Here is a 21,285-nt window from a genome sequence, read left to right as displayed (position 1 = left end):
CAGCAGAAGTGTTTCAAAATGCAATTCAACAGTCCTTACAAGGACTACAAGGAGTCAAAAACCTCAGTGATGACATCATTGTGTTTGGCACAAACCAAACAGAACATGACAATAACCTTCGGGCCCTATTTACAAGACTCAAAGAGACTGGGCTCACTTTGAATCGTGAAAAATGCGAATTCAACAAGACAAGACTAGAATTCTTTGGTTTCATCTTTTCCGCAGACGGTGTCTCAGCTGATCCAAAAAAGGTTGCAGCTGTTCAACATGCCCCTGACCCTACAACGCCTGCTGACATCAAAAGCCTGCTAGGTATGGCTAACTACTGCTCCAGATTCATTAAAGACTTTTCATCCATCTCAGAGCCACTGCCAACCTGACCAGGAAAGACACACCGTGGACATGGGGACAAGCACAGCGGGATGCATTACAGGCACTCAAAGACAATCTTACCAGTGACACCACTATGTCATACTTCTATCCAAACAGAAAAACTGAACTGATCGTGGATGCTAGTCCAGTGGGATTAGGTGCAATCCTGTGTCAACATGATGAAAAGGGGATGAAGCATATCATAGCATATGCAAATCGATCTCTCAGTGATGTGGAAAGGAGATACTCGCAAACTGAAAAGGAAGGGCTTGCCATTGTGTGGAGCACTTCCACTTATACATTTATGGACATCCTTTCACACTTGTGACTGATCACAAAGCACTTGAAATCATATGGAACAACCCAAGGTCAAAACCACCTGCCCGAATCGAGAGGTGGGGCCTCAGGCTTCAACCTTACAACTTCAAAATTGAATACAGAAAAGGTGCGGCCAACCCAGCTGATTTCATGTCTCTTCCCCCCCTGCCATCATCAACCAGCGAAAGCACTCGTGCAGATAAAGTAGCAGAAGTGTATGTGAATTTCTTTGCATATCACTCCACACCGAAAGCCATGACACTGCAAGAGATAAAAACAGAGACTCTGAAAGACCCCATTCTACAGGAAGTCATAAGCCATATCAGGAATAACACTTGGCATCAAACTGACAAGTCACAATACGCTGACACATTAAAACAGTTTAAACATGTTCGGAATGAGCTAACAACAATGCATACAGCAGACATCCTACTGAGAGACACTAGGATTGTTGTTCCGGCTGTTTTGCAGAACAGACCAATACAACTTGCCCATGAAGGACACCAGGGTATCGTCAAGACCAAAGCACTACTCAGAACTAAATTATGGTTTCCAGACATTGATCGCAAAGTGGAAGCAACAGTTCGTAACTGTCTGGCATGTAATGAGAATATCTCCTCATTATTGCAGATGATTACTCCAGGTACCCGATTGTTGAAAGCGTGAGATCAACATCAGCGAACACAGTCATTCCATTAATGGACAAAGTGTTCTCTATGTTTGGCATTCCCAGGTTTGTAAAGACTGACAATGGCCCACCCTTCAACAGCAACTCTTTCTCACAGTTTGCAGACTACCTAGGTTTTCACCATCACAGAACACCCCTGTGGCCTCAAGCGAACGCCACAGCTGAAAGATTCATGCGAACCCTAGGCAAAGCTCTGCGTCTGGCTCAAACACAAGGTATTCCTTGGAAACAACGCAAAATGTACACAAAAGTTCCTTCTTTCAGTAACGCTGCTAAACACAGTTCAGATGCTGATGTGAGAACAAGAGACCGCAATGCAAGGTCCAAAATGAAAACCGCTGCAGATGCTAAACGTCATGCAAAACCTCATTCATTCATTCCCGGCGACACTGTACTACACCGCCAGCCCAAGCACAACAAACTGTCAACACCTTACAACACCAAACCTTACAAAGTGACCAACGTGAAGGGCTCTATGGTCACAGCCTCCAGGAATGGACACTCTATTGTCAGAATGCATCCTTCTTCAAAAGGATCACACCTGAACTTGAAAAGGTCTCTACACAGCACCAGGACAGCACTTTATCCACTGCTGTATCCCGGTACCCATCAAGAAACAATAAACGTCCACATACTTATTTAAAGGACTACACTGACTAGAATCTGATCGCTCATTGAGTCGGTGTAATAATTATCGGTCATGTGAGCAATGTTTTTGATTTTGTGTTTAACTATACGAGTGACAATTTACGTTAAATACTACATTGACCATTTGTTTGATTGAGCCATTCATGATGTTTGAACTGTACTTTATTTCAGGCACTAAAGGTTTACTATTCTTTCAAGTAAGCACAATGTTCAGTAACAATAAACTTTAATGTTCACAGATGACACTTTCTTTGAATACAGGCTGTAGTATTTGCATATGAGTGCCATTTGATAAAAGCTAAAGGCACGCTTCTTTTGTTTAAAAAAAAAAAAAAAAAAAAGGGCAAATGTGATGTTCACCACAACGTGAGGTATTTTATTTTGAAGTCTTGTGGCTAGACAAGAAGTATGCGGAGTCGAGTTCCTACTTGACTAGGGATGTGTGCCAGTTATGAGATGCCACCGATGCGTTATTAAAGTTACGAGTTCAAGGAACCAACTCTCATTATTTCTGCAGTCACCATTATGCAAGAACATTACAGGGGTGTTACCATTTAGTGGTCAATTGTACGGAATATGTACTGTACTGTGAAATCTACTAATAAAAGTCTCAATCAATCAATCAAAAAAAGCACTTTATATGTAGAAAGGTTTTGTTTGGAAACCATTCTGAGCCTTATCTTATTTAGTTTTTATTTTATATATGTTGACCACATTAACCCTGGCAATGGACCCCGTGTGTATATGTATGTTATGCCATTGTTTACACATTTGGTAAATAAATAACCAAAAAATGTATATTTTTATTGTTTTCTTACTGTATCGAAAATGAATCGAATCGTGACCTCTAAACCGAGGTACGTACCGTTACACCCCTATAAAATACCAAAAACTCACGGTATGATATTATCACGGTATGAAGGCCACAGTATGATGTTATTGTTGTATATGTCCAAAAAAAGACTTAAAATGCTATAGTGTGTAAAAAGAAACGGCAGTATTATTTAAGATAAACACACTAACATACACAAACATAATGCTCAAATGTTCTAATCATATTTATTACTACAAACATGTATTTTTAAGTGCAAAAAATAGTGCAGGAACATCCAATGTTACAAGCAAATATTTAAAAAACAAAACTTACAGTTGAGTGTCTTTAAAGCGACAATGTAAACATGCATTGCAGCAAGTCTAAAACTATAATGTACAGTTTAGTGTCTCCCACTTTTTTCCACTGCAGGGGACACAGTAGTGTCCCCTGCAGTGGACAATTGTTGTATCATTTTGGAAAATGCAGTTTCTCAGAAAAGTTAACTCACCATTTATCCTTTGGTAATGTAAATACTTTACAAATTAATGTTTAGCCTCGCTGGCTTCAGATATATTTTCCTCGACTCGGTGCGCCTTGACCAAGTTTTGGCTTGGAACACTCGAGATGAACGTGGCACGCTTTATTACCTTTGCCAAAGATGGTATGTTTGTTTTTGTTTTTGTTAATGTGTCATGTTCTCGTCTAAAAGAGACGGGTAACATAAAAAAATGACGCTTTAGACTTAGCTGTTTTTCTTGAACAGTTCATTTAAAATATCATTACATATACAGGTATACTAATTACAGTCCATCTTCTCAAGGGACACTAGTACAGTAATGAAACGTTGACATACAGTATTTTAAAGTAGTCCGTGTGCAGATTGTATAGCAATACACTAGTTTCACGCTTTTCGCAGGGGTCACGCTCGAAGTCCACCAGCAAATGCTGAAAAACTGACATATATTTTTGATAAGTTGCTCGCAACCAAATCCTCCCCTCCCAAAAAAAGCCCTTCTGTTTCCTTGACATTGACATTGTCTTCCTATTTTTGACAAACATTTGCATTAAATATTGTAATTATTAGATTAGTTTCAGATCCAGAACCCTCCCCACCGTCTCTTTCAATTGCCATCGTTCGCTCGCGACGAAGCAGGCTAACAAGCTAAATCCATGTTTAAACCCAAAATATGCCTCACACACTTGTTAAAAGCATTTTTTAATCATAGCAATTTTTAATTATTCAAAAAAAATTACAGATATGTAAAAATTGATAATAAAGGGGGATTCAATTGGAGTCATGGTGTAGCCTGGTCATCAGGCTAGCGCGACAACCGTGCTTTCATTGTTGTGGGGCCGCCTACATCTCCAACTAAAGCTGATAGCGATGGTCCACAAGTGTTGAATCGCGAATATTGGGGGATACACTGTATAACGTTACTGTCCACTGAAAATCAATCAACTTAGAGCCATTATTGTCACAACAGTGGCCTAGTGGTTAGAGTGTCCGCCCTGAGATCGGTAGGTTGTGTGTTCAAACCCCGGCCGAGTCATACCAAAGACTATAAAAATGGGAGCCATTACCTCCCTGCTTGGCACTCAGCATCAAGGGTTGGAATTGGGGGTTAAATCACCAAAAATGATTCCCAGGCGCGGCACCGCTGCTGCCCACTGCTCCCCTCACCTCCCAGGGGGTGAACAAGGGGATGGGTCGAATGCAGAGGACAAATTTCACCACACCTAGTATGTGTGTGACAATCATTGGTACTTTAACTTTAACTTAACAGATGCCAACACAAGTGAATAGGAAGATAATTGTGTCTTGCCTACTGTCAAGCATGGTTGTGGTAGCGTCATGGCTGTATTGGTGTTTTTGGCATTGTGAGGCTGTGGTTCATTGAGGATAAGGTGAATTACACCATAAACTGTGACACTCTGAAGCAGTGCATGATATATTAAACAATCAATCAAAATGATTTGCAAATATTACAAACACAGCGATAATAGATTCTATTTAATGGATTTCTTATTGTCCCCTTAGCTACCCTAAGGAACAAGAAAGGTGGTAAGTTACTGTAGACATGTTCACATCATAAAGTTATATTTATGTTAAAACAATGTTACAAGTTTTCATAATTTCTTAATTGAGCTGCTTAAGTACATTTTTAAATACTGTTACTCCTGTAACACTGTAGGTTTGCATGATTCACTGTGGATTTTAATGACTTGCGTTGTTGATTTTCTTTTAGTTCGCAACTGCATGATTTGTTGTTGCAGTGATGTAAAATAAAAATTGTGTTCAAGTTTTTCTTTACCATTGTCATATTCACTCACCGTCAGACAGTATTTTTTGTTCTTGTTTTTATGCTCTTGTGGTTTACAATAGATCAATTTTGAAAAGGTACTAAAAAAGTTCACACAAAAAAATCAGGAATCCTAATGCGGGTTGACCCACAATCTTCATTTTAAGCCAAAAGCCATCCAAATTGTCATGTAGAGTCACAATGCAATGTGTGTGCAATTGTGTTTGTATGTCATGAACACGCACAAAAATGACTCTCCCTTGTTAATTGTGTCTTATATAAAAGAATAATGCCATCATTTATTTTCTTCCTTTGGGCTTTCTTCTTCCCTCCTGCGTCACCTGGGGCTTGTGTGTACTAGGGTTGTACGGTATACCGGTACTAATAAAGTACTGCAGTACTAATGAATTAAAAACGGTACTATACTGTCTCTGAAAAAAAACAGTATTTTTATTTTTTTTTTAATTTACAGGCATGATGGCGCACCGTCGTCACGTTGTGACATTGCTGGTTTTATGAGCAGAGGAGCATGTTCGGCAACGCACATGCACAGTGTGGTTAACTGCCTTGCATGGCAGCTCCCGCCATCAGTGTGTGAATGTGTGTGTGAATGTGGAAATAGTGTCAAAGCGCTTTGAGTACCTTGAAGGTAGAAAAGCGCTGTACAAGTATAACCCATTTACCATTATTACATTTTAACAGAAGTGTAGATTAAAGATGTTAAAACAAATAACCAGATATTAGCAGTAAATGAACAAGTAAATTAATAATACAAATTTGTACCACCTGTCCCTCATCATGTTGAGAAAATAATAGCAATGACACAATATGTTACTACATACGTCAGCAGCCAAATAGGTAGCATTTGTTTGCTTACTAATGTTTAGTGTATCATAAGATTTGTTGTTCAAATACAGCCAATAATGCCATTTTTTTGTGGTCCTCTTTATTTCAAAATGTATCTAAATAGATTTTTGTACCAGTACAGGTCTCAAAATATTGGTATCAAGACAACCCTATCTTTTTATGGTTGTGGGTTGCGGGGGGCAGGAGAGCTATATGACGCCATTGCCATCTCCGTAACCGAATGACCTAATTCACATATTTGACCTTCAAGGTGAAGCGTTACAAAACAATACACTATTGCTAGTTATAATTCCCGCTATGTTGTGGAGTTTTTCTGCACACTTCCACACCTCGCTTTTCACGACGGTGATAATGCACACTTCCACAGATTGTGGAGGTGTCCTGCATGTCTGGATCCCCACTCCCACGGCGAATACTTTGCCTTTTGTGATTTGATTAGCGAGTAAATTTAATGTTAACCCTAGTATCTAAAGGTGTCTGAATACTCTCTAAATATAGCAACAAAGCTGCTAATTAGACAACATGCACACATGTTCCTTCTTCTTATTCTTTGGCCGCCACAAATAAATACATATATGGGTAACAATGTTTATTGTACACGTTTTAATTTATGTTTGTGAGAAGAAGGAAAATGTTTACTTCAGGGACTCCTTCAAAGATAGGTTTGCAGGCCAACATTGTTGCATGGTTTGTGGTATTTCGTAGATGTAATCCAATTGAGAGAAAGCTGAGACACAAAGAAAAGTTGTATCTTGGAATGTGTGTGTGTCACAGCCAGTGTTGGGACTAACTGTAACGCGTTACTGTAACACCGTTAATTTCGGCGGTAACTAGTAATCTAACGCGTTATTTTTTATATTCAGTAACTCAGTTACCGTTACTACATGATGCGTTACTGCGTTATTTTACGTTACTTTTGATGTAGTATCGGCTAGAAACAATAGCGCTGCGGTGTCGTTCTTCTGAATCTTCCTCTGTCACAAGCCGGAGAGAAGAAAAGAGGCGCGGTCTATGTGTGTGTCTGGGTGTGGGGAGGGGAGGCACACACAAGATCCGCGTTTTGATATATGAAACAAACAAAAAAAAGTTGTTGGCACGTTCAGTCCACACACAGCGTGGTCATGGCGAGCGGAGTAACGGAGGAGCTTGAACGCCCCGCGCCATTGAATCGGTGTGTTTATAGGTGCAGACTCGGTTGTGCAAAACGAGGGTTTTAAACACATGCTGAACGTGCTTGAGCCACGTTACGACATCCCGTCGCGCACCCACTTCAACGATAAGATTGTGCCAGATCTTTATGAGCAGGAGAAGAAAAAAGTTGTGGATGAACTATCCCGAGCATCATCTGTTGCGCTCATGACAGACGGGTGGATGTCCAGGGGAACTATAAGCGCTCACTTCATCACAGCAGACTGGGAGATGAGAAGACACGCCCCCTCTACGAGAGTCACCTTGCGCAGATACTGACACAAGCAGTGGAGGAATGGAAGATAAAGATATCCCAGTCACACGTGATAATGCCAAAAATCAAATAATTACAGTGAATGAGGCAGGACTGGGACCACAGATAGGTGCTTTGCACATGTAGTGAATTTGGCATCACAGAAGGGAATCTCAGTCAATAGGATGGAGCGCCTCCTTGGGAGGATCAGGAAGGAGGTTTCCTACTTCCACCCAAGCACAACAGCTGCTCATGTGCTTAAGACAAAGCAAAAAATGCTAAAGCTGCCTACTCATAAGCTCATACATGACGTCCCAACAAGGTGGAACTCCACTTATGATATGTTGGAGCAGCAGGCAGCTATATACTCTGCATTGACCCACAACACCCTGAAGACAAATGTCACCCTGTCTGATGATGATGTGAGAGTGGCAGATGAGGTCCTCCAGGTGCTTAAACCCCTCAAAAGTGTTACATCTCTACTGAGCACTGAAACTTCACCATCTGTGTCAATGATCCTGCCACTGAAAACGAGGATTCTACAATCCATGGCTCCAAGTGTGGAAGACAGCAGCATCACTCCAGATGTCAGGCTTTATTTCACTACCTATGTTTCAAGGAAGATGATGTGCCTTCTTATGTTGCACTTTAACTTGTTTTTTATTAATGGTCATTGGTCCAAGTTTAAAGAAAGGAGGAATGCCTTTTTATGTTGCACTGTTTTTCATTAATTATGTTGAAAGGAAAATAAAAATGCATGTCAAGTTGATCAACAGATTGTATTATTCTCCAGTGCAATGACTGTACTGAAATGAAGGCTAAAAGGGCATTAATGGGAGCTTTAAAAAAATAAGAAGAAAAAAATAAGTAACTAAATAGTTACTTTTCACAGTAACGCATTACTTTTTGGTGTAAGTAACTGAGTTAGTAACTGAGTTACTTTTTAAATAAAGTAACTAGTAACTGTAACTAGTTACTGGTTTTCAGTAACTAACCCAACACTGGTCACAGCGCTTACTGCAGTAAAGGCGTTACGGCCATTGATGTTCCTTTCCTTTCCTCCTTATCTCCCCTCCCCCCACTCTTTTCCTCTGTGTGTAGATGCGCAAAAGAAGAGGATTGTTTTCCGAGTCTCTCTAAGTAATCACACCCCGTAATGCATGAAAATGTTCTCCATACTAGAAGAAGAGTCAAGGAGGAGATACAAAGAGAGGCTAGATCAGGGACAGCATGTAGCTTCTTTGAGCGAAATTTCGGGGGACTCTTTGTAATAGCATCATCACATACCAGATGGAAGTTCAGTCCAACAAAGTATGCCGTTGAAATATTTCTCATGTTGAAGACTCACAAAAAGAGAGAGGAAAGAATGAAAGCTAACTGCATACTTGACAACACATTGGTGATTTGAGATTGACTAAGGGAACGACCCAAAGTGTTGGATGATGCTACTAAGTCAGCTGTTTGGAAAAAGCTTGCACGGCTTCCAACACCCAAACATTCCATCTTAGACTTTTTTGCCCCTCACCCTCGTAATGTGTTTCAATGTTTTCTGTTGCAGTTTCATCCGCAACTGAGCGTGGAAGAAAGGGTCATGTGAATGATTAGCTTGCGTTTGGCCCATGAGAACCTTAATCAGGCTTTGCTAATCAACACAATCACGATTATGTCTTATTTGTTTATGAATTGTCAATTGCTTTGTGTTTCGCAGACAAAGTTGAAGAAATGACACACGCCCAGAAGACATCACCAATCAATACAAAGATCGCCACAATAAAGCCCCGCCCATCCAGCCGCTGCTTGGTTACGTCTACTGATCTGAATGTAAGCTAAGAGCTCAACTCTCACTAACTCACCAATGTTTGCATATGGATTCTATCAGTAGTTATTGAGTGAGAGCCTCAGGGGACCTGTTAAAGATGTTTTGAAGTTATGGTCCAAGAGGGTAAATTTCAAGAGTGTCTACTTAATTGTTAATTCTATGCTAGCCTGTAGTAAGTACTGTATATTTATAACTTGATTTGACTTTGACCGGATCCTTGTTGCCCCCACCCATCGCCCCAACTGTCTGGATTTAAAATCCAGATTTATGTTATTACCCTACTACTAGCCAAGGTTTCCGCGGGGTATTAAAAAGCATTAAAAGTCATTAAAAGGATTTTGCGAATATTAAGGCCCTAAATGGCATTAAAAAGCATAAAATACATTAAAAAATAATACAATTGTAAAACTGAGCCGATAGTCAATACGTCAATCAATCAAAAGATAAATAAAAACAAACGTAATAACTTTACGGTCATCGATAAATTGCAACGTCTGTCTGTGTGTTTCTTTTCTTCGCCCCTGGCTTTCAAACTGGTCAAGTCTGAACGTGTTAAAAGCGCTGCCACCATAGCGGCCACTCCACTGGACGGCAAAATCAAACATATTTGCCATTATTTGATCACTGTAGGCGTGTAGTCCTTAACTCTGACACAATGTCATGTTCATGAGGAAGGTCAGCTTGTTTCTGGCGTTACTCCTTTATTTCAGTCCCCAGTTCAACACACATGAGCTAACTAACTTGGCTAATTTTAATTTTTTTTATTAGCAGCTCTTATGACGCGCGGACCTCACGTGATCTATGATGGCCCAGGATGGACAACCAAGGCATTTCTTACAGCATACCACAACTCTTGTTTTCTGACATTCCCACAGAAATTCATTAGAGTTCCTTCAGCTGTCTGACACTTTATTTATAACTTGCTATCTACTGTACCATTTGAGTGTAAAATACAATCTACTCACAATTGACTCAGTTTATTTTTAATGCATTTAAAGGGCTTATTGGTATTTTTCTAAATATAATTTCATGGCATGTCTTTTACTAAAATGTTTAAATCACTGATTCATTTCTATACACATGCATTATTTGCATTTCTAGTATGATGTTAATTTATTATTCCATAAATCTTTTAACTATCCATCCATCCATCTTCTTCCGCTTATCCGAGGTCGGGTCGCGGGGGCAGCAGCCTAAGCAGGGAAGCCCAGACTTCCCTCTCCCCAGCCACTTCGTCCAGCTCCTCCCGGGGGATCCCGAGGCGTTCCCAGGCCAGCCGGGAGACATAGTCTTCCCAACGTGTCCTGGGTCTTCCCCGTGGCCTCCTACCGGTCGGACATGCCCTAAACACCTCCTTAGGGAGGCGCTCAGGTGGCATCCTGACCAGATGACCGAACCACCTCATCTGGCTCCTCTCGATGCGGAGGAGCAGCGGCTTTACTTTGAGCTCCCCCCGGATGACAGAGCTTCTCACCCTATCTCTAAGGGAGAGCCCCGCCACCCGGCGGAGGAAACTCATTTCGGCCGCTTGTACCCGTGATCTTGTCCTTTCGGTCATAACCCAAAGCTCATGACCATAGGTGAGGACGGGAACGTAGATCGACCGGTAAATTGAGAGCTTTGCCTTCCGGCTCAGCTCCTTCTTCACCACAACGGATCGATACAGCGTCCGCATTACTGAAGACGCCGCACCGATCCGCCTGTCGATCTCACGATCCACTCTTCCCTCACTCGTGAACAAGACTCCGAGGTACTTGAACTCCTCCACTTGGGGCAAGATCTCCTCCCCAACCCGGAGATGGCACTCCACCCTTTTCCGGGCGAGAACCATGGACTCGGATTTGGAGGTGCTGATTCTCATCCCAGTCGCTTCACACTCAGCTGCGAACCGATCCAGTGAGAGCTGAAGATCCTGGCCAGATGAAGCCATCAGGACCAAATCATCTGCAAAACTGCAAACTATTTTTCCAAAATTGTATCCTGGTAAAAAAAAATGTATCCTCCAGTTTGTGGCGATTACAAGTCATGCTTTTAGAGGATATGCATTTTCACAGCACGTTTTAAAGGGATACAATTTAAAAAAAATTACTTCTGGGTATATTTTATTGATCAACTAATTCATCATCGGATGTTTATTTAGAGGGACTGCACTTGGAATGTTGCCTATTGTTCACAATCATGAGAGACAAGACCACACGTCTTTTTTTTTTTTTTTACGATTTTAAAGATGATAAAATACGCTTGAAAGATGCGGCTAATGGGAGTCAGCGTTGTAGCCTTCAAAGCCCTCTAGAACAACTTCAAAACCCTCCAGCAACGTTTTATATACACAGTGCAAGTCTATATATAATGTAGTAACAGACACGTGCATAACAATATGTAATATGTACAATATTTACCGTATTTTGATCATTTCTATCATTTCCGGTACTGATTTTTGTCCACGCATTGATTTATGTTTCCATAGTAACGCATGTCTGACTTCTGGCAACATGTGTGTTCCTACTTCTGGAATCAAACACGAGTGTGTTTTCTAATCGTGGCAGACTTGGTATCATACAACAAAGATGACTATTTTTGAACAAATGAGGATTTACAACCTTATACTTTTGAAAAAATATACTGCTGCTTATGGAAGCAAGCAACAAAGAAGAGTGAGACGTTGGCGCAGACAGAAGTCTGAAGAGTGAGGTGAAAGCGATTTTGACGCTATAAATATGGAACTTGGAGCCAAGCTATTTGGACATACATGGATCGCTTACCCAAAATCAAAAAGAAATGTCTGTAGCCAGCTGGATCAGACTAACAGCTGTCCATGGAGTGAGTCACTTTCCTATGGATCATGATACATGCAGCACGTTAGTACAACTACAGTACATACGCTGTCTCGTTAGCTCAGCTGTGTACAAAAAAATATAAAATGTGGGCTAAAACTTTACAGATACTGTAATATGATTGTTAGTGTTTTTCAGTCAGTACAAATTAGTGACTTATCGCAGTGTTGTGCATTACAAACTCAAACGCGTTTCCTGTTGTCGTAGAAGCTAGCTTATCCCTTGCCCTAGTAAGCTTTTACTGCTAATAGCGAAAAAAGCAGATATGTTACTACGATAGAAAAATAGTTACTAAGTGTTCGCTTTTACAATAACAATGTCGCTACAGCTTGGTTATTGCAGGTTACAAAAGGTAAATGAAGTACCGTATTTTCCGCACTATAAGCCGCCCCGGGTTATTAGCCGCACCTTCAATGAATGGCATATTTCAAAACTTTGTCCACCTATAAGCTGCCCCGGACTATAAGCCGCGCCTACGCTGCACTAAAGGGAATGTCAAAAAAACAGTCAGATAGGTCAGTCAAACTTTAATAATATATTAAAAACCAGCGTTCTAACAACTCTGTTCACTCCCAAAATGTACGCAAATGTGCAATCACAAACATAGTAAAATTCAAAATAGTGCAGAGCAATAGCAACATAATGTTGCTCGAACGTTAATGTCACAACACACAAAATAAACATAGCGCTCACTTTCTGAAGTTATTCTTCATTCGTAAATCCTTCGTCTTCGGTGTCCGAAGTGAAAAGTTGGGCAAATGTGAGATCCAAAATGGCCGGTTCCGTCTCGTCGAAGTCATCGGAGTCAGTGTCACTGTTATCCAGCAGTTCTGTGAATCCTGCCTTCCGGAAAGCTCGGACCACAGTTGTGACCGAAATATCTGCCCAGGCATTTACGATCCACTGGCAGATGTTGGCGTCGTCTGGCGCTGCCTCCCTGTCTTAGTGAAGGTGTGTTCGCCTTCTGTCATCCATTGTTCCCACGCAGTTAGCAGTCTAGCTTCGAATGCCCTGTTGACACCAATATCTAGAGGCTGGAGGTCTTTTGTCAATCCACCCGGAATGACGGCGAGTATTGAATTAAGCGCGTAAGCGTGTCTCTTAATGTGATGTTATGAGCTAGCAAATATAACAACTCCACTACCCAGCATGCAACGATAGTTACGAGCATGCGCGGTAGCCCTGAGAAGCGTTGTATGCTGGCAGTTAGAATGTGGTTATGAGCACGCTGTGAGTAAACGTTGAGAACTCAGTTAACACGCCTCGTCTGCATTATTTATAATTAGACAGACAACACACTTAATAGGAGCCATTTTGGGGTCTTTACATAAACACACAAATGGAAATGAAACGTCACATATCCCAGCATGCACCGCGCGCTTCTTCTTCTTCCGGGGGCGGGTGGTTGCTTACAGTACAAGAAGAAGCGCTTCCTGTTCTATGGGGGCGGGTGCTTACCTTGGCGGTTGCTTGCGTAGAAGAAGAAGCGCTTCCTGCTCTACCGGGAAAAAAGATGGCGGCTGTTTACCGAAGTTGCGAGAACGAAACTTTATGAAAATGAATCTTAATATTTATCCATATATAAAGCGCACCGGGTTAAAAGCCGCACTGTCAGCTTTTGAGTAAATTTGTGGTTTTTAGGTGCGGCTAATGGTGCGGAAAATACGGTATTGTTGACAGTTTTTAAATGCATTCTAAAGTGGTTTAGAGGTACAATTGATTGCTCCCATTAGCTGCATCGCTAACCACAGAGAACAAGCCGATTTTGTTATGTTAAAAAGCGGAGAGAAAAAAAACTTTTGTCTTCTTGTCTCTCATAATGATTGTGAACGAAAAAACTGCAGTTCCCCTTTAGGTGCAGTTCTCCTTTAATCATTTTGATTGAACGTACAGTGTGATGGTTTACATGCAGAACCTTTTAATTGGCCATTACAAACCCCGTTTCCATATGAGTTGGGAAATTGTGTTAGGTTTAAATATAAACGAAATACAAATACAAATCATTTTCAACCCATATTCAGTTGAATATGCTACAAAGACAACATATTTGATGTTCAAACTGATAAACATTTTTTTTTTTTGCAAATAATCATTAACTTTAGAATTTGATACCAGCAACACGTGACAAAGAAGTTGGGAAAGGTGGCAATAAATACTGATAAAGTTGAGGAATGCTCATCAAACACTTATTTGGAACATCCCACAGGTGTGCAGGCTAATTGGAAACAAGTGGGTGCCATGATTGGGTATAAAAACAGCTTCCCAAAAAATGCTCAGTCTTTCACAAGAAAGGATGGGGCGAGGTACACCCCTTTGTCCACAACTGCGTGAGCAAATAGTCAAACAGTTTAAGAACAACGTTTCTCAAAGTGCATTTTGCAAGAAATTTATCGATTTCAACATCTACGGTCCATAATATCATCAAAAGGTTCAGAGAATCTGGAGAAATCACTCCAGGTAAGCGGCATGGCCGGAAACCAACATTGAATGACCGTGACCTTCAATCCCTCAGACGGCACTGTATCAAAAATCGACATCAATTTCTAAAGGATATTACCACATGGGCTCAGGAACACTTCAGAAAACCACTGTCACTACATACAGTTCGTCGCTACATCTGTAAGTGCAAGTTAAAGCTCTACTATGCAAAGCGAAAGCCATTTATCAACAACATCCAGAAACGCCGCCGGCTTCTCTGGGCCGAGATCATCTAAGATGGACTCATGCAAAGTGGAAAAGAGTTCTGTGGTCTGACGAGTCCACATTTCAAATTGTTTTTGGAAATATTCGACATTGTGTCATCCGTACCAAAGGGGAAGCGAACCATCCAGACTGTTATCGACGCAAAGTTCAAAAGCCAGCATCTGTGATGGTATGGGGGTGCATCAGTGCCAAAGGCATGGGTAACTTACACATCTGTGAAGGCACCATTAATGCTGAAAGGTACATACAGGTTTTGGAACAACATATGCTGCCATCTAAGCGCCGTCTTTTTCATGGACGCCCCTGCTTATTTCAGCAAGACAATGCCAAGCCACATTCAGCACGTGTTACAACAGCGTGGCTTCGTAAAAAAAGAGTACAGGTACTTTCGTGGCACGTCTGCAGTCCAGACCTGTCTCCCATCGAAAATGTGTGGCGCATTATGAAGCGTAAAATACGACAGCGGAGACCCCGGACTGTTGAACGACTGAAGCTCTACATAAAACAAGAATGGGAAAAAATTCCACTTTCAAAGCTTCAACAACTAGTTTCCTCAGTTCCCAATCGTTTATTGAGTGTTGTTAAAAGAAAAGGTGATGCAACACAGTGGTGAACATGCCCTTTCCCAACTACTTTGGCACGTGTTGCAGCCATGAAATTCTAAGTTAATTATCCATCCATCCATTTTCTACCGCTTATTCCCTTCGGGGTCGCGGGGGGCGCTGGAGCCTATCTCAGCTACAATCGGGCGGAAGGCGGGGTACACCCTGGACAAGTCGCCACCTCATCGCAGGGCCAACACAGATAGACAGACAACATTCACACTCACATTCACACACTAGGGCCAATTTAGTGTTGCCAATCAACCTACCCCAAGTTAATTATTATTTGCAAAAAAAAAATAAAGTTTATGAGTTTGAACGTCAAATATCTTGTCTTTGTAGTGCAATCAATTGAATATGGGTTGAAAAGGATTTGCAAATCACTGTATTCCGTTTATATTTACATCTAACACAATTTCCCAACTCATATGGAAACGGGGTTTGTAACTATGGCCAGTGCACAAAGTCAGAACACCAGATGCTTGGAATGCTACATACTGTGAATGTGCTAATGCTGTGGCGAAAGTGAGAAAATTAATACATGTCGGGAAAATGGGAAACTGCAAAATCTTAGCAAGCTAACTTTTCAAAACTTGGTTAAAGCCTGTTCATTGTAAACTCAGCAAGGCGTTCTGCAACATGTGCAAAAAGACCTTCCTAATTTTGCTCAATGGGCATCAACATGGTAAAATCATACTTATAATTAGCTAATGATGAGACGGCGATTAAAGGCAGGCAGCATTTAATGATGCCATCTTTATTTGATATGTGTTAGCCCTGCGATGCCGTGGCGACTTGTCCGGGGTGTACCCGCCTTCCGCCCGAGTGCAGCTGGGATAGAACTTTAATTATGACCAATGTATGATCCTGTAACTACTTGGTATTGAATTGATACCAACATTTGTAGTATCAGCCAAAACGTATGTTAAAGTATCAAACAACAGAAGAATGATTGCTAATTACATTGTAACAATATTGTAGATAGAACATGTTAAAACAGAAAGTAATCAGATGTTAACAGTAAACGGACAAGTAGATTAATAGTCCATTCTCTACCGCTTGTCCCTCATAATTTTGACAAAATAATAGAATGGGAAATGACACAATATGTTAGTGCTTACAACAGCATCCAAATTATTGTTTGCTTACTTAATACTAAAAGACAAGTATCTAGTATGTTCACTAGCTTATTCAATGACAAAATTATTATTTGATTTGTTTAATGTATTATAAGATTGTTTTGTTAAACTAAAGACCATAATGACATTTTTTGTGGTCCACTTTTTTTTTTAAGTATCAAAAAGTATCCAAATACATTTTGGTACCGGTACCAAAATAGTGGAATCAGGACAACACTAATACACACAATTGTAAGCTTTTGACGATATATAATAACCATATCCGGTAGGACATGGCATTAAAAAAATGGCATTAAAAAGCATTAAATTAGTTTTGCTCATACCTGTAGAAACCCTGCTAGCCATATGTATTTGTGGTAGTACAATACTGAAATGATAGTTTACATCTTTGAAACGTAAACTGGCTAAATTAGGGCCCTAAGCAGAATTAGATTTTTCAGCACCTCCATTACAAAAATTCACACATTTTTTGTTTATATCAGGCATCTTCAATTTGGCCCACGAGACTATGGCACAAGTTCAATTTCGATAAGCAACCTGGCCATGTGGGGTGTTTCATATTAGATTTAAAATACCCAGGATTTTGTCAGGTAGCAAATTGTCACCAACCTGTGGACAATGTGCAAAAGTTAGGTGAGTGACCATGATGTGTATTTTCCTTGACAGCACAAGCACAGCATTTACTTATATGACCAAATCCAAACAACCGTTCCTAGTTATGGTGCAGAAAAAAAGCATTCAATTAACACAAAAAGTCAACACACATGGTCACACATAAAACAACCTGCTCACTGAACTTTATGGATATTAAACGATATAAAACGTCCCATCTCCATAAAAAAAATACATATATATATATATATATATATATATATATATATATATATATATATATATATATATATAATTTATTTTATTTTATTTTTTTGTGTGTGTGTGTGTGTTTATATATATTTTCTTTTTTTTATTGGTTACTTTGCATGCAGTCGGCTTTCTGCAGCCCCCCCAGTTAAAAAGTTTGGACACCCCTGGTTTATATGAAACAATTTTTATATTTTTTTGATAAAACTTGAATTTACTTGACGTATGTTTTGTACTAAAATTAATTTTTTATTGCGAAATAAGAAGTTTAAAACAGTAAATCAGAAATGTAAGTTTCTGGCACACTTCCGGCCAGATTCGATCCCAGTCGGTCTGTGTACCAGCCCAGCTTTAACACTGTGCTTCACTGGCGACAATAAAAATATTCTTGTAAATTTGGATTTATATTATTATCAGTGACGGAACCGGAAGCTGCGAGGAATACATTTGCGGTAAAAGTTCATATGAAGCCCCATGTCATTCATTAATTGACATTTTACACATGCTTATCCACACAATACGGGGGCCCTACACACCGCATGATTGACATATAAGGTGGGTGACTCTGTTTGGGAAATAAAAGAAAAAAAATGTATAGACCTCCAACAGGTGATAGTTAGTTTTCTCTCAGAATGACCCACTGTGCAGCAGGGGTCACCAAGCTGTCAATTGTAATCGACCAGTCGATCTTTAGGAACTGTCTGGTAGATCAGATCCTGAATGTAATGATAAATGCATTATCACATAAGTGCCCTACACTCCCGGGGAGTGACCAACAGACCTGCCATACTGGTACGCATTTTAACCCTTGAACGTTATGCATTGCCGCGCTGCAGACTCGTACTTTGCAGGCGCGTACTCTGCAGGCGCGTACTCTGTAGGCATCAGCCTTAATCTTAGTCCCCGAAGCCCAGACAATCCTCCCATTTCAAGCGCGCGGCCACACCAGCTTACCCGCATACCTGCGTTGCTTGACGTGCACATCCAAAAAATAAGTGCGCTATGGCAACCTGGTTTGTTAAAGCTGACTAACGCATCGACCAGCTCAAGCCGCATTAGACTCACGTACACGACAAAGAAGAGCAACAAAAGCAGTGGTGGCCAAAGTACGGCCCACAGGCGAGTTGTGGCCCATGGCCAGCTTTTCATGTGCCCCTGGAAACAACAGAAACATAATCAAACACAGAAAAGCAAAACTTGTACAAAGCAAGGGCTGTAGGTCCTAATCAAGATTTTGTTTGTGGGCCCAATTCAGTATTTAATATTATTTGACTGCAGCCTAGTGAGTATTTTAATAGTATTTTTGGCAAACAGAAGTACAAAACCAGTGAAGTTGGCACGTTGTGTAAATCATAAATAAAAACAGAATACAATGATTTGCTAATCCTTTTCAACTTATATTCAATTTAATAGACTGCAAAGACAATATATTTAATGTTCAAACTGAGGAACAAATTTTTTTTTGCAAATAATCATTAGTTTAGAATTTAATGGCAGCAACACATTGCAAAAAAGTTGGCGCAGGGGCATTTTTACCACTGTCTTACGTGGCCTTTCCTTTTAACAACACTCAGTAAACATTTGGGAACTGAGGAGACCAATTTTTGAAGCTTTTCTGGTGGAATTCTTTCCCATTCTTGCTTGATGTTCAATAGTCCGGGGTCTCCATTGTGGTATTTGACGCTTCATAATGCGCCACACATTTTCAATGGGAGACAGGTGTGGATTATAGGCAGGCCAGTCTAGTTCCTGCACTCTTTTATTACGAATCCACGCTGTTTTAACACGTGCAGAATGTGGCTTGGCATTGTCTTGCTGAAATAAGCAGGGCCATGAAAAAGATGTTGCTTGGATGGCATCATACGTACTTGTATGTACCTTTCAGCATTACCCAAGCCTTGGGCACTAATACACTCCCATACCATCACAGGTGCCGGCCTTTGAACTTTGCGCCTATAACAATCCGGATGGTTCTTTTGCTCTTTGTTCGAGAGGACAAAACGTCCAGTTTCCAAAATCAATTTGAAATGTGGACTCGTCAGACCACAGAACACTTTTCCACATTGCATCAGTCCATCTTATATGAGCTCGGGCACAGCGTTTCTGGGTGTTGTTGATAAATGGCTTTCGCTTTGCATAGTAGAGTTTTAACTTGCACTTAAAGATGTAGCGAAAAACTGTAGTTACTGTTTTTTCTGTAATCAGTGGTTTTCTGAAGTGTTTCTGAGCCCATGTGGTGATATCCTTTATACACTGATATCGGTTTTTAATACAGGGATCCAAGGTCACGGGCATTCAATGTAGGTTTTTCGCCTTGCTGATTTCTCCAGATTTTCTGAATCTTTTGATGATTTTATGGACCATAGACGGTGAAATCCCTAAATTCCTTCCAATAACTCTTTGAGAAATGTTCTTCTTAAACTGTTAGACAATTTGGTCACGCATTTGTTCACTAAGTGGTGACCCTCACCCCATCCTTTTTTGTGAATGACTGAGCATTTCATGGAAGCTGCTTTTATACCCAATCATGACACCCACCTGTTCCCAAATAGCCTGTTCACTTGTGGGATGTTCCAAATAAGTGTTTGATGAGCATTCCACAACTTTCTCAGTCTTTTTTGCCACTTGTGCCAGCTTTTTGAAACACGTTGCAGGCATCAAATTCCAAATGAGCTAATATTTGCAAAAAATAACAACGTTTACCAGTTCGAACGGTAAGTATCTTGTCTTTGCAGTGTATTCAATTGAATATAGGTTGAAAAGGATTTGCAAATCATTGTATTCTGTTTTTATTTATGATTTACACAACGTGCCAAATTCACTGGTTTTGGGTTTTGTAGATTTAAAAAAAGCCGCACTAGTTTGTTTCTCAATTAGATATTGAGATATTGTATTCTTAATATTGTGTAAACCGGTGTTTCTTAGCCATTGTTGGGCCGTGAGCGCGCCCAAAAAATATCTGTTTCTCAGCTGTGGTTCAAATGGGCCTTAGCGGTACTCAGAGATATGAAGCTCGCTCTCACAGAAACAAGAGCAACGAACTGCACGGAGGACCATACTTGCCAACCCTCCCGGAATTTCCGGGAGACTCCCGAAATTCAGCGCCTCTCCCGAAAACCTCCCGGGACAAATTTTCTCCCGAAAATCTCCCGAAATTCAGGCGGAGCTGGAGGCCACGCCCCCTCCAGCTCCAGACTCCCAAATTAGAGCTCCCGTTTTCTTATTGATTTTATAATGTATATTTGTATAATGTGTGTGTTCTGAAATAGTGACAGAGAATAGAACAAGGATGGACAATTCAACCCTTAACTCAACAATGAGTAGATGAGTGTTATGTGTGTATATGTGTAAATGAATGAACACTGAAATTCAAGTATTTCTTTTATTTATTTATATATATATATATATATATATATATATATATATATATATATATATATATATATATATATATATATATATATATATACATATATATATATATATATATATATATACATATATATATATATATATATATATATATATATATATATATATATATATATATATATATATATCAGTGACGTGCGGTGAGGTTGATGGCTGGTGAGGCACTGACTTCATCACAGTCAGATTTACAAACATATGAACCCTAAAGAGTATCTTATTCACCATTTGATTGGCAGCAGTTAACGGGTTATGTTTAAAAGCTCATATCAGCATTTTTCCCTGCTTGGCACTCAGCATCAAGGCTTGGAATTGGGGGTTATTAAATCACAAAAAAATATTCCCGGGCACGGCGCCGCTGCTGCCCACTGCTCCCCTCACCTCCCAGGGGGTGATCAAGGGGATGGGTCAAATGCAGAGGACAAATCTCATTACACCGAGTGTGTGTGT

At 40.3% G+C, this 21,285-nt stretch overlaps 1 protein-coding gene across 3 annotated transcripts in view; it reads left to right on the top strand.

The window, feature by feature from the left end:
- Nucleotides 1–21,285, top strand: part of LOC133616101 (SH3 and multiple ankyrin repeat domains protein 2-like) — a 471,816-nt gene that overhangs the window by 364,167 nt on the left and 86,364 nt on the right. For 2 of the 3 annotated variants that reach the window (XM_061975199.2, XM_061975202.1), the window contains exons 10-11: nt 4,879–4,902; nt 9,157–9,269. In XM_061975199.2, the coding sequence (XP_061831183.1) occupies nt 4,879–4,902; nt 9,157–9,269 (137 nt within the window). The remainder of the gene's footprint in view (nt 1–4,878; nt 4,903–9,156; nt 9,270–21,285) is intronic. The other variant, XM_061975200.2, reaches the window with a different exon arrangement.

Source organism: Nerophis lumbriciformis, linkage group LG15 (genome assembly GCF_033978685.3).
Source record: "Nerophis lumbriciformis linkage group LG15, RoL_Nlum_v2.1, whole genome shotgun sequence".
NCBI classification, from domain to species: Eukaryota; Metazoa; Chordata; class Actinopteri; order Syngnathiformes; family Syngnathidae; genus Nerophis; species Nerophis lumbriciformis.
The sequence above is the reverse complement of the archived record's forward strand: the minus strand, read 5'-3'. Positions and strand labels throughout refer to the sequence as shown.